Here is a 15320-nt window from a genome sequence, read left to right on the forward strand (position 1 = left end):
ATTGAGATGTGACAGTAAACAGATTCACAATGACATATGATATCTTACATTTCGTAAATTCTGACTGCAAAGATTCGGTCTAATACAAGTTAATGCCAAGACGAAAACCTACACAACGCCACATTTTCCACACTTTCCTAACGTGTCCTTAAAAGTGAACTTTCTGGACAAACACTATTGAAGATTAATGAGAAGACACTTTGTAGCAGACCAACCTGATCTCTTTGGAGTAACAATCAGGCGTGTTAACGTATAGCTGCGATGTATATGCGAACCTTATAAATGAAACCTTATACAAATGTAAAAAAAACTCCACTGAACTTCAGACTATTAATACATTTCACTGGTTACAACTGTCATTCACGGACTAAACAGTGATCTGTTATTGTCTCAGTTGTGTTTAAGTGTCCAGTTTCTGTAACAATTAGAGGCCAGTATTTGACGTTTCACATTATTCTACCCAGCTCTGAATACGTCTAAACTCTCCTCTGTATAACTGTGGTCGGGTTTCGATATACCACACATGTAGAGATGGGTAATTAAAAAAACGTAAATTATATGTCTGTGTCAACATTAGGATATATAACACTGTTGATTTTCTGCGTTAAAGGGACCGATTTAGCAGATATTTATGTAGCATGTTTTTCAAAGAAATTAAATTTTGATATATATATATTTTGCTGAATTTCGCTTGATTTTGAGTTCGCTCTGTAACAAATAACAGCTGGGGCCCCACACAGGGACACCCTTTGCCTACTGTTGTATATAAACTTTAACTTATGTTAGCATTAAAATGTCCCACGGTGATTACTCTCCGTAGAACGGAGAAATATGTACTATTGTTATATTATACGTCCCACTGTGTCAGAACAATATCATTTGAGCAATTTGGCTTTTGATCTTGAGCAGCACGTATATCGAATTTCATTTAAACCAAAACTGTGTTATTGATTGTTGTTAATGGCCAATTAGACCATTTTGACTTTTACATTGACATTTGACAAAACTTTACGTAGTTATAAGATCTGTAAATGAAAAATCGATAAAAAACCATGATAAATTTATTACCATTAGTTATATACATTTACTCTTAATATACAAATGAAGTGTATACTTCATAGATCATTGACCTTTCGCATAACCTTAAACTGTTATAAAATATGTATTTGAAGAGCATGTCATATAGAATAGATTTGATGAGCTATTTGACCTTTGCCCTTTCTTGACCTGTGTTCTTTCCTGACCTTTATATTGACCTTTACCAGACGTCTGCTGTTTAATTGCAGGTGTAGGCGTAGAGTAATAGTTCCCGATCTATTGGTCGGATGATGATGCAGCCCTATGGGCCTCTTGTTGAAATCTATGAATTCTGCTCTTAATATACAACTCATTTCTGCAAAGACGATTCATAAAACCTATCACTCCTGTATGAAGTATACTGAAATATCCCAATCCGATTTTAAGATTTTAAAGTTTGGCGCGAGAATTTACCGAACGCTAGACAATTCGTACATGTATCTTGATGGTCAACATATCTCTTTTTACCCCAACAAAGGTTTAAACGTTTGTGAACCCTCTCTATTACCGAAGTAGGAAAAAATTGCAATGTTAATGTGACGTTTTGGAGTAAAAATTATTGAGAGCGTGCCCGTCATTCAAGGAGTTGTGTTATACTAATTTGTATATTTTTGTTTATATTTTCAGACTTTGACATAACCATTCCAACTTTTTATGACCCAGAAGGACAACATGTCTCCCATGATCAGTTACATCACCATTTCCATCAAAAACAATATCATTACCATGACAACAGAGAAAGGCGCGATACCTCATATCAAAACGTTAGTGTGCTACAGGCCGAAGTAGAGGGATTTGGACATAAATTTCAAATCAAATTATGGCAGAATCAGCAATTGTTAGCCCCCGGATTTAAAGTGTATAGGCGTGGAAACCAAAGACAAGATGGCATGCAAGAAGATCAAGCGGAGACAACTCGAGCTTGGTCCCAATCTCAGTGTCAATATACCGGAAGTGTGACGTCACACAATGGTGCGCCAGCTTCGATTTCACTGTGTGATGGTGCTGTAAGTATCATTGTTGAAAGCTATGAACTAATTTATGTCATTTTATATATTTTCGATATCAGAACTAAATTTTCTGACATACTTAATAAATAAGAATTCGACTAGCATCAATTTAAATTTCGAATATATTTCACTGTAATATACATATCTAGCGATAAGCCATATATGTTTGTTTATTTTTTGATAATTGTCTATGTGTACCGTAAACGTACCTTATTTTACTTACTTAAAATATAGCGCGTTTCAGAATTTGAACAGATTAGCGCACTAACGCGCAAAAATATTTTATATAGAAACAGGTTATAAAAAAATGCTTTTGTCACAATCATAATTAAGTGTGATGCTTCTAGCGTGAAAATAAGATTATCGCAAAAAATATGTACGTTTACAGTAAAAGCTGCAGCCGAAAAAAGACTCTTTTGAAAAAAGGATATCTTCTTGAAATTTCTGAATACCTCGTGCTTCTTGTCAACTTAAGTCTCCAATGTAGCATGACTGAATGTACAATCGCCATTAGTCGGTTACAAACAAAGCTTTCATAGCAATTTGTTTTATTGTCATACTAATGGTGTTTTCACTGACGAATCAGATCATTAGTAATTCATCAAAATAAAAATGTCAATATGAATTATATCGTAACAGTTATAGGTATTGAAATCATACATCCATACCTTGTGACCCCTTGGAATGTATGGCTATGTTTGGTTGTACACAGTACTACCATGTCTGGTTATTATAATAGATCGTACAGCTTGTCAAATTTGTCATATTTGTGACGTGAATCATTCGCACAATGCACCTGTTTGGTTTCTCATCATCCAAACAAGAAAAATATGTACCATTACAAACATTGATGGATAGATCATTTATTAGACAAATGTATTATGACATTTGTCATAATTATCTAGATGACGTATTTCAACTTTACGGGAAAATTTCGCAAAAAATTCTGGCTTTTCTGTACCTTTTAAGAACTCTATCTAATACACAAATGCGTACGTTTTTCACTGATATTTTTTTTTAACTGGAATCACACTTCTATTGTTTCGTCAAAAAATATTTCCTGTCGATTTTATAATGTACACACATATTTTGTTTGGCTACCACAAATCAAACCTGTTGAGACGCTATCAGGGGCATCTTAAATGTTTGTAAAACGATATTGCTAGATAAATAAAAACATATGAAATATGAAAGTCATATAGTTAAATTATAGACATATATTAATTAAATATATATATATATATATATAACTAGCAAAATCAAATATGATATTTTTGTTTATATGGTCAATTAAGGTGTATGATTTCCATAAGAATATACGTAGATGCGTTTTTGCAAATTTTACTTAAAAATATATCAGATAAATTCCGAATTGAATATTCTTTTAAATAACCATTTTTTCAAAGCCTCATCGTGATATTGGAAACCGGGACAGATTTGATACCACTAAGGCCAATGATAAAGAGATAGATATCGGGAAATAAGTCGGATGGCATATCCTACATGTTGTTTGGCATATGTTCGTATGAAATACATCATGGAAGTCAATTCTTAAAGAGTGAAGGGTTTTGCAAAGATAATCAACATCTTCTAATATGATAACATGAATAAATACCGACATAATTACGAAATCATAATTCCATAATTTGTATGGAGACCCTTGATTGAAAAGTTGCAAGGATACTAGTATCATGATCTCCGTCTAGGTCGAATTCGGGGGAAAGTGACATTTTCAAAATGGGAACTAGGGTGACTGTTTGGCATATTAATAAGAACCCAGAACATCTTACTTAATATCGGATAAGGAAAAAAACATTCCTATATGTAGATAAAGAAATAATATATACAAGATTGCCTTCTGATAATCGTCCAATTTCATCGTCATTCTAGGATGTCCATAAGGACAATCAAGTGTTCCTATGATCCATAATTTGACCACCAGAGATAATTGTAATGATGAGTGATTGGCTGAAGTATATAAATAGCAACTTTAAATTCGCTGTTGATGTTTAAAAAAATTAAGATGAGTAATTATAATGGGTGCCATTTTGTTAAAAAAAAAAACCAACATATTCCATCAGCATTGGAAATGGCGATTAAGAAGACATCAGTATTGGGGAGTTGTCAGATTATGAAAAGAGAAGATGTGAAAGAAACTATGAATTTTTATATTTTTTTGCAAGTTTATTCAACGGTATAAGCTAGGGCCTAACTTTCTTAGGACTCGGATAATATACTTGTGAATCTGACTCTGTATCTTCATTATCCTTCTGTATCGAATTTAGCTCGTAACTACCGTGGAACAAGATGTCGCTTGGTGATGTTGTATAAACCATTGTTCGTATTATATATCGACAAGGTTGCTAGGAATTCTCTAAACATTGAATCTTTAAACTAAAGAATGTAAGTGTTTTCGAAAATCATTTATTCGAAATTAAGCATATTTTAAAAGCATTACTTTCAAATCTATAAAGTTATATTTTGTCCTTCTCGGTGTTATATGCATAGCTGAAATTTTTCGTATTTTAAAATAGAATTCAAACAATATCTGAAGCATTCCTATACTAATTTACAGTGATAATTTATAGTGTTGTGTATGCACCTGAGCCAGGTGTGACTTCAAAGGCGTCGACCGATTACAGGTATAGGCATTTTTCAAGTGTTCGTTGACGTGAAAAGCATGTACCTGAAGGGGTTTGGTGAGCTGTCACACACAGCTATTCGCCTATATTTGACTTCATCTGAATTTCAGACAGGTGAAATGTTTTTATTTTCTTCGTGATGTTAATACGACAATAATCCAGGGGACGTTTTTCATTGTTGAGGGAATTATTCCGACAGATGATATATGCATCGTACCTATCAATCAATTATTCGTTCTGTAGCTATTCCCAAGTACAATGTAGTTTGTATTCGGTTTGTCATGTTCTAAGATGCACGACTAACGAATGCTATAGAATTGTAATAATTCCAGGGATACGTCAGCAGTATAAATACATGCTGTCTTGTGAAACTTTCCAGTAATACCACATTCACGGTACAACAAAATGTTATCAAATAACCTGAAAATAAAAGAGAAAAGAATTATACACTATTTTCTTATCTGCCGTAAATAAATTGACTAGTATTTTTACTACATTTAACACATAATGAAGTGCGATCACGCAAACAGAAAGAATCAGCGAGAAAATCGGAAAACCTGGGAAAAGGTCTACAGCCCAAAAAGATAATAAGATGTCATTTTGAAGACAAATTTCTTATATATCTGATTGGAAGATCAAACAAAATATCCACACATATATCTATATAGCAGGGATTTATGTCCTTGTAAGTATTTATATACGTAATATTACACCTGTGGGTGACATATGTGCTTGCTGCTGTGTCCTGTACACTGTCCGATTCTTGATGTGAAAGTGATGCTTGTTTTTTTTTTATTCTTCCAGAATCATCTATTGTATTTTAAATATCCGATAACCGTGTTGATTTCAGGCAACAGTTGATGTCCTTATAAGGAAAGTACATTTTATCTTATGCAACAAATTTTAAAATGAGTTGTCTAAACAGTCGTGACTGACATGGAAGCTATTCTCGAGGTACATGATGTTACAAAAACGGGTAAAACTTTTCCGTAAAAAGTTTACATTTAAAACTAAATCCACATTGTTACAATTCATGTTTTATCCATGGCGAAGACCCATCTCTCAATATGCAAGTTCACGGATTGTTCACCAAATAAGTACTTTTAAAAATGTTAAATTTATACATACAAAAAATGTATATACAAACGTATGTAACAGATACACCATGATTTCTTTAATTGTCTTTCTCATACTACATTTTATATTTTGTGGATAGCTCTGATTCTAGGTTGTTTGGTATCAACAGCCTTTTTTAATAGTGTATTTGTCTGTAAAATAGTGTTTGCATGGTATTTCATGCAGATTTGTTCATACAGTCAAAATATTTTATATACAAGTTTAAAATGCAACAATGGTTGAAAAAATACATGAAAATCAAAAGTAAATAGCCTATACGGCCGAGGACATCCCATGCTATAGATAATGTAATTGTTAAAATAATTAAGCCTGTACATATTTTAATCAATATTTTCTTCCCTACCAATGAATGAGCGTGTAGTTTGATGCTTCCATGCAATTGAGTAATATATGTTTTTAACATATTTCATACTTTTTGAAAAAGAAAGGAAATTCAAATTTTGTTCGAATAAGACAATAACGTAAACGTTATCATATCTAAAACAAAATCAAAAACAAAACAAATCCATGTCGACGAGTGTTCTCGCAATGTGCTGTTCTTTTATACCCTGCAACAATTACGCTTCGTGATATTTATTTGTCATGCATTAAGAGAGCAACATGTATTCTATATAACATTCAGTGGAACCTTACATGATTACAAGCGGTTCCCAATCTGTCTTCGTTGTTTGACAAATAATTACAGTACAGTAACACATCGATGGACACATTGACATACCATCATAATACGATGATCTCTCAACATAAATACTCCTACGAAAAGTTACCTAGACATGTCGTTCTTGCTGAACCCCCTTTCGTCGGATTCGGTCTAGTGACATCTCGTAAATTCGCTTATGATTAATAACGCATATTTTGCTGTATTAGGATGACTTGAGCCTTGTCTTTGGTGCAATTATTTAGCAGACTGAAACAGGCTTTACAAGTTCATACCAGGTTGTAAAATTATGCATTTTGAAGTGTAAAACTTTTCATGGGAACACGCATTGAAATAAAATGTGTTTACTGTTATATTCGGGATTAAAAACACTTATCATTTTGTTTTAGCTAACGAATTTAAGCACTAAATGAGCAAGATATTTCTATATAGCACAAGTATTCAGTTAACATATAAGTAGATATATTATTGAAAGGAAGTGTCAACCACCAGTCGCATGTGACAGTTTTCCCGGATGTACATACTACACAGGATACACTTAAATAGTCAAAACAATATTGTATTTTGGAATAAATCGAATAGTTTAAATATCAAATGGAAAGGCGAACGAAGAAAGATACTTTATTCAACAATAAATATTTATTTCATTTATATAGAAATCATTTGTAAATGCGCTACAGATAAAGTCACTACACATCATTCAAATCTAGCAAAATATTGAGGAATCTGACAGATTTTGTATATTCGTTTCTCTGGAATCATATATCCTATATTTTCCATCACTTGCTAGGGACAGGCTACGATGGAGTTAGACCATCAGGAAAAAGGGCACGTGACGTGGAAGAACCTTGGAGACGAGATTAGATAATACATACCAAACGTTTAATGTCCTAACGCATGGTAATTCCTGAAAATCCGTTACCTTGGTAATCAAAAAATGACAAAGAATGGGCCAATACAAGTATAATTCGAATGAATCGTGGGAGATATTATCAGGAGGCATACCTCACGACAGCAAAGGCGTAAACAGTAGAAAACAAATCAGGAGGCATACCTCACGACAGCAAAGGCGTAAACAGTAGAAAACAAATCAGGAGGCATACCTCACGACAGCAAAGGTGTAAACAGTAGAAAACAAATCAGGAGGCATACCTCACGACAGCAAAGGCGTAAACAGTAGAAAACAAATCAGGAGGCATACCTCACGACAGCAAAGGCGTAAACAGTAGAAAACAAATCAGGAGGCAGACCTCACGACAGCAAAGGCGTAAACAGTAGAAAACAAATCAGGAGGCATACGTCACGACAGCAAAGGCGTAAACAGTAGAAAACAAATCAGGAGGCATACCTCACGACAGCAAAGGCGTAAACAGTAGAAAACAAATCAGGAGGCATACCTCACGACAGCAAAGGCGTAAACAGTAGAAAACAAATCAGGAGGCATACCTCACGACAGCAAAGGTGTAAACAGTAGAAAACAAATCAGGAGGCATACCTCACGACAGCAAAGGCGTAAACAGTAGAAAACAAATCAGGAGGCATACCTCACGACAGCAAAGGCGTAAACAGTAGAAAACAAATCAGGAGGCATACCTCACGACAGCAAAGGTGTAAACAGTAGAAAACAAATCAGGAGGCATACCTCACGACAGCAAAGGTGTAAACAGTAGAAAACAAATCAGGAGGCATACCTCACGACAGCAAAGGCGTAAACCGTAGTAAGCCTTTTCTGCGATATCGACTTATGTAAATTCAGGTCAAATTCAGGTAATGGCATGTTCTCTAAGTGTCAGGTGAAAAGTAAAATCAGGGTTGTGACAACAAAACTATAAGGTACTCCTATGGGCAAACGCAAAAGTTGATTGTTCATATCAAAAATGTTTCCTGATTATAAATCTGTTGCGATTAATTGTCAACATTCGGGATCTTCGGATCTCTGGGAAGACCATGTTATTCTACCATTGTCATCCATACTATTAAATCGTGATAACAAACCCCTATGTCAGCAACACATTAAGTGAGGAAGTCATGTCCTATCATGAATATTACTGATGGTTTGTTTTGTATTGTGTAACATCATATCAACAGCTATGGTCGTTTAAGTACGACTTCGCCTGTATGCGAGATGCATGAGTGTGGTGATTGTGTGTGTTTGTGTTTTGGAGGCTGCGGTATGTTCATGTTTGTCCCATAAACATTATCATTTATCGGCAATGTTTTATCCTAGACTATGTCTCCTTAAATTTCGTCAGCTGTGACCGACACATTATGTAATCATAAACACGTGTCATGTCGTGTTACAGATGTTGATTACTAACGAGAGGTCAAAGGTTACATACAGTGTTTGTGTTTATTCTCTGTGTCAGAATTGATACCTTAGAGCAGTGAACACCTGGTCTCTTAGCTAGAGAGTATATCACATTACTGACGAGATAACACGTGGATTGTGGACATCGCGACTTACCCCCAGCCGGCAAAAATAAGCCATAATCTTATTTCATTTAAAAAAAACTTAAGAATTGACCTGAATCAAGTAAGAAATGGGTCAAATATTTGAAAATCTTCCAATAGCCTTATTTTGAATGCCCAACTGACCAATTACGCACTAACTTTTTAAAATTTAAATTCAAAGGGTCCTTGATACTCATTTTTGTGACGTCACTCCATGAAGAAGTCTCTCTGATATGCAAATGAAGTTTATGAAGTGTATACAATATATCTATCAATTTGTTTAATAATTGATAATCATAAATGGCGAATTTACTTTCAGAGCGGAGTAATACGAACTGCAGAAGAGGATTTTATTCTAGAACCAATCAAAAGACACCGAATTCGCGGGAAGCAGGGTCAAGGTCGTCCACATAAGATAACCCGGCGTTCCTCACGACTCGCTGATCAAACCCAGTACTGTGGCAAACAAACTCAGGGTACGTTTGTTGAAATGATGATGTCAAACATTATATTCTGACGTCATGATCTTATAAAATCATGCGTTTAGATGTTTTTTGATTGGTTATTCAACATCTCGTCATATATCGGGAGGATTCATGCTATTGCTGAGAAGGTACATAACATGAATGTATAGACCTGTTATTACGGGGCAGAGGATCAGTTTGAATTCCTACAGTTAAAAAAAAAAGAAAAGAAAAAATAGACAAAACCGGAAAAGCAGGTTCCGTATGAACCGCTTTGTGTCACCAAATAGCTAAAGTCAGCGAACAAATTTCTGTTTTAGAAACAATTTGTTTGTTCGTTTCTGGGGTCTTTTGAAGTCTTCAAATATCCAGTATATGATATAATTTTACTGGATTAAATTTTGCCTGATACTGATATCGATGTATGACTATTTTGAACTATTTCTTGTTATTCAGAGAAAAGAACACATTTCTGTTTTAAAAACAATTTGTTTGTTCGTTTCTGGCGTCTTTTAAAGTCTTCAAACCTCCAGTATATGGTATAATTTTACTGGATTAAATTTTTCCTGATACTGATATCGATGTATGACTATTTTGAACTATTTCTTGTTATTCAGAGAAAAGAACACATTTCTGTTTTAAAAACAATTTGTTTGTTCGTTTCTGGGGTCTTTTGAAGTCTTCAAATATCCAGTATATGGTATAATTTTACTGGATTAAATTTTGCCTGATACTGATATCGATGTATGACTATTTTGAACTATTTCTTGTTATTCAGAGAAAAGAGCTATGTACAATAGTCGGACAGGTACTATCAAAGAGACACAGCCACACACCATTAAAAAGCGATCGCCCTTCAAATTGCGCTTCCGGTCACCTAACCTGCCAGAGGAAGAGAAGACCGTAGAGACCCTGGTTGTGGTGGATAAGACCATGTACTATAAACACGGGGACGAGAATATCACAACATATACACTCACTCTGTTCAACATGGTAGGTCACCAAGAACGGTTTCCAATTTTAACTTTTGCCCTTCAATACATTGTCCATAGGTGTACACTCCAGTACTTAGTTATACATATTGGGGGTATTGTTTTTAGTTTACTGACAATAATCTCTGACATTGACACATTTCACCTTGCTCTTTCAAATAGTCAAGAAAAAAAAAATGAAATGCAAGAACATCCATTCGTCTCCTTACACACTTGTCAGAACATTTGTCACTCTTTCTGTTTTTCACAACTCGATCAATCTTACTTTAATGACCTTGACCCTTATCATAAAAAGACAATAGGATACGTCACAAAATAACAGTACAAATATTGCAATGACTGAGTACAGTACCTAGACAAAATTGTATGACCTTGACCTGATATGACGTCTTAAATTGTATGGCATTGACTTAATGTGCCTTTTGTGCTTGCGTCAAAACTCTAGGCATTTTAATGACCTTCATATGATATTGATCTATATATGTGTTTATGTAGGTGGCAGATTTGTACAAAGATTCAAGTCTAGGGAAAAAACTGGATATTGTTTTGGTCGGACTCATTCTACTGGAGGGGGACGAGGTATGTATCCATACTAGTTATTGTGTTGGTCGGGCTCATTCTGCCGGAGGGGACGAGGTATTTATGCATACTTGTTAATGTGTTGATCGGGCTCATTGCGCAAGAGGGGGAGGAGGTATGTATGTAAACTTGATATTTTATTGGTCGAACTCATTCTGCTGGAGGGGGACGAGGTAAGCTTACAATGTGATGTTGTTTTGTTTCCTGGTTACATAATTCTGACGTAAAAGTTTAAGTATAAAAATATAACGCAATTGTATTTAATCGCATAATGGTTGAGCGATTTCACGGTCAAAAACTCTTATTGCTATCTTACATTTGAACACAAAAATCTACTGAAAGCGTTTCTGGCTATAGATGAAACTTCAGATAATTAATGTCAAAAATGCAAATCCTGTGTGGACTGATCTACCTACATTCTCCTTCAAAATCATGTAATACAATATGCCATTATTATTACATCTTTATCCATCTTCTTTTTCGAAATTATCACTTCACATTTAACTAAATAAATCTGGTAGATTGTTATTTTTTCCGACTTTCTCAGACTGGACTTGAGATTGGTTACCATGCCGACAAGACGCTCAACAGTTTTTGTTCCTGGCAGTCAGTGCTGGTTGGACCCAAGGGGAGACAACACGACCACGCTATTCTCCTCACGGGCATGGATCTGTGCTCCTACAAAAACGCCCCATGTGACACGTTAGGTAATCCACACTCCATGTAACCGCACCCCTCATGTATGTTAAATCGTCATATTCATGTTGTTAACTTCATATTACGTAGTATTACATTAATTTAATCAGGTTCTGTAAATGTGTATATTTTAGTGGTAAGCTTATTTTAGCGGGGTTTTTGTGCCTTGAGTATTCCGCTAAATTATGATTTCGCTAATTGGAGTTTATCTACATCGGTTGCTATAGCAATCATTGTGGTCCGCTAATATAATACATTATTCTGCTAATTTGTTTTAGTTTAGTTTTGCGCTAAGATTAGAGTGTGCCAGAATAAGAATGTTTACAGTATCCGTCCCGATAGCTATTAAATAACTGGCCATGTCTATGACGTATCAATTCCCTATTCAGTTATGTTAATATAAACATAAACATAAACAAAACAAAATACAGAAATGTATTTCTCTGCGACACGGGCTCTGCGGCTGATCTATTTAACAAATCATTTTTTATAAACGACAAACATTTTAAGGACATAACGCATGTACATTGTATGCACCTACAAACAAAGTATTAAACTTAATCATAGATTTATCATAATTCGTATTTGTTGCGAATACACATACATATTTCTTCCCATATCACTGATTACCAATTAATAGATGCATATCAATTATAAAATTGATCTAATCATTCTAATTCTAATATTGCCAAGTCTCCCTTTCATTTCTTTTATTATTGTAAAAACATTTTTTACGTCTGCAGGCCGTTACCCGTGTCGCCTGAATGACAAGTACATGTTTTGTACATGTACAGGTAACACGCGGCAGGGGATTGCACGTGCGAATCACAAATCATCACGCCACCTATCGGCACTGTATTACATAACCAAAATATTTACCCTTTTCCCTATCCGTCCAACGGATGAAATTATATATTAATTCTTTAGACAAGCAAAATGATCAAAATTGTAATGATGATTAATAGGTTTATTTTCACGCTGCATGTTGTGACACGCGACTCACTTCATCCGTCACTTACAGGGTTTGGTTTTTTATAATGTTTACCGTCCTATTAACAGCTGTTGTCATTCAAGGACGGCTTTTACTGTGTGTTGGATGTATGTGTTTTGTGACAGTGTGTGTGTGTGTATGGGAGGCTACGGTGTTGTCATGTTTGACTTCATGTTCTTAGCGCGAAACCGATACCACTTTTCTAGTGCGATCTTACTGAAGTATACTGCCTACGACACCCAGCAGGACATCCCACCTAGTCACATTATACTGACTACCAGTCGCCCCACTTCTAAAATGATAGGCAGGAGTAGCAACTACGATATTTACAGACTCTGGTATGTCTCTTCCGAGGCACAAAACCCGGAGCCTTCCTCAGAGGGGCAAACTCCAAACGAGGGCAAAACTGAGGCAGTGTCGGGGAGAGGGATGTTGTTTAGAATTCAGTCGCCATTTCGGCCATACAGAATTCGTCTTTTGCTCTGAAAATTGATCTCAGTTGTTTTATCCGATTTCCATTTTCTTCTTCCGTTCTGCGTCGTTTTCTTCCATTGGTGTTTTAATTCATATTGAAAAACGTATAAGAAGGGAGATAACTCTAATGTTTTTAGGCAATAAAGAAATCAACTTAAATGAAAAAATAAATGGACAAGACTATTTGAACAATAATATAGGAAGTAACTCGTTAACAAATTTTGATTGATTTCAAGATAAACAGTTTTATAATATTTCTGTTATGAGAGAGTTGGCTTGTTGTTTTCTTGTAAATCGTTTTACATTTAGATGTCGTGAACATGCTTGTAATGAGTCGGATATATCAAATAATGATTTCTCACAGGTTTTATCTGTAGGTGCAAACAAAACTAATAAAACGAAAGCAAAGTACGGTCATGGATACCCTCGAAAGAGGAGAATAAGACCGGGGGTTCCGACAGTGTAAGCGTCTTCTTCGGGAATGAAATCAACTTTCTAGGGAAAGAGTTACATACAAAATCATTGTTTTGCAGGTTTTGCCCCCATAGAAGGAATGTGTAACCGGATAAGGAGCTGTACTATTAACGAAGACACTGGTCTCTCTACAGCCTTTACAATCGCACACGAAATGGGACACAAGTAAGTACACTTACTGACTACTAGTGAGGTCCATATAGACATTCATTAACCACATGTTCTGTAAATATCTTGATAAAATATACATATGTATATATATGTAGTTTCAAAACTCCTATGTTATTAATTAATTATTTTCAAAACCCATATTTCAAAATATTTTTCTACTGAATTATGCTCATGTATGTTGCTTCCTTTATAGTTTTGGCATGTTCCATGACGGAGAAGGAAATTACTGTACCCAGTCTGCTGGGACGATCATGTCACCCACGCTAATGGGGAAGGATGGTTTGTTCCACTGGTCTATCTGTAGTAAGGCCTACCTTATGCGCTTCCTCAAGTGAGTGGTCTTTATACGAGCTCCTAGTCCTATGACCTTTACCTTTCCAAAACGAAAGTAGCAGTTCTCAGTATATACATAAGAAAAGATTTATTTAAAGAAAAAAAGTGTTTAGTATAAAATACTTTTACGAAACATTTCTTTGCGAAGATTATATTCTCGGGGCTCTCCAAAACAATCCACCTCGCAGTTTCATTTGTTAGGTTACAAGTATGTGTACTTTTTTCTTCTGAGAATAGCAAGACCTGGCTGCTCTACAAGTATAAGTGTCTTTGCATAAAGATGGATGAAATTATAAAACTTAAAAAAGAAAATTACACACTGCCTAAATTTAAACAAACACACGAAAAGTATGAGAAGACTCTTCAGACGGAAAGAGATATATCATATATCGGAAATCTGTCTGCTATTACGTCTTTGCACGTGTTAAACAAAAAAGAATGTACGTAAATGTAAGTAAACATCTTCGATATAAACAAGACGGATGATTTGAGGAACTCAAAGGTTACAAAAATCCACAGTTAACTTTGCAAATTTGCATCTCTGATATTTTTTAGATACAAAATGACTGAATACGCCTATTTATAATTTATGATTCGAACATGTCAGTAAACAGTGGGAATATCCTGTTAAACACGAAGTTCTAAAACAGGACTGAATTAAAGTAAAATTTAATTGAATTTTAAAATCAGATTATCAGAAACTTAGAATACGATGATAAGTCGGAAATAATATAATTTACCGTAAAGATACATACATATCAATAACCGTATTGTTTCAATAAAAAGTAATGGATGCCAATTTAGGCCCTCTGGTCGCTATCACCGATAATTTTTAATTTTTGTTTATAAATACCTTTAGGTTAGGTGGTCATAACATGACATGAAATTAAGGTCAGGTCAGAGGCCACTTCGAGTTATGAGGGGGTCAAGCGGGGGGTCAATTTCCCGATTGCCTCGGTTTCGACAAAACTTAATGATACGTTTTAAATCTTTCTACGTAATTATGATGCATTGATATGTTGAAAATAAATAAACAACCGAGAAAAAAAAAAAAAAAAACAGTCGAAAAGTTGGTCACAGTGACCTCATTGTATAAATGCTAATTATGTCAGATATATAGTATATATATATATATATATATAGTGATAGCCACCAGAGGGCCCTCCTTTTC

At 34.9% G+C, this 15320-nt stretch overlaps 1 protein-coding gene across 3 annotated transcripts in view; it reads left to right on the forward strand.

Moving 5' to 3' along the window:
* Nucleotides 1–15320, forward strand: part of LOC117337745 (A disintegrin and metalloproteinase with thrombospondin motifs 18-like) — a 78934-nt gene that overhangs the window by 48722 nt on the left and 14892 nt on the right. For all 3 annotated transcript variants that reach the window (XM_033898852.1, XM_033898850.1, XM_033898851.1), the window contains exons 3-9: nt 1705–2084; nt 9295–9451; nt 10218–10432; nt 10927–11010; nt 11558–11717; nt 13705–13810; nt 14010–14147. In XM_033898852.1, coding sequence (XP_033754743.1) covers nt 1705–2084; nt 9295–9451; nt 10218–10432; nt 10927–11010; nt 11558–11717; nt 13705–13810; nt 14010–14147 — 1240 coding nt within the window. The remainder of the gene's footprint in view (nt 1–1704; nt 2085–9294; nt 9452–10217; nt 10433–10926; nt 11011–11557; nt 11718–13704; nt 13811–14009; nt 14148–15320) is intronic.

This window comes from Pecten maximus, chromosome 11, assembly GCF_902652985.1.
Source record: "Pecten maximus chromosome 11, xPecMax1.1, whole genome shotgun sequence".
Classification (NCBI taxonomy): domain Eukaryota; kingdom Metazoa; phylum Mollusca; class Bivalvia; order Pectinida; family Pectinidae; genus Pecten; species Pecten maximus.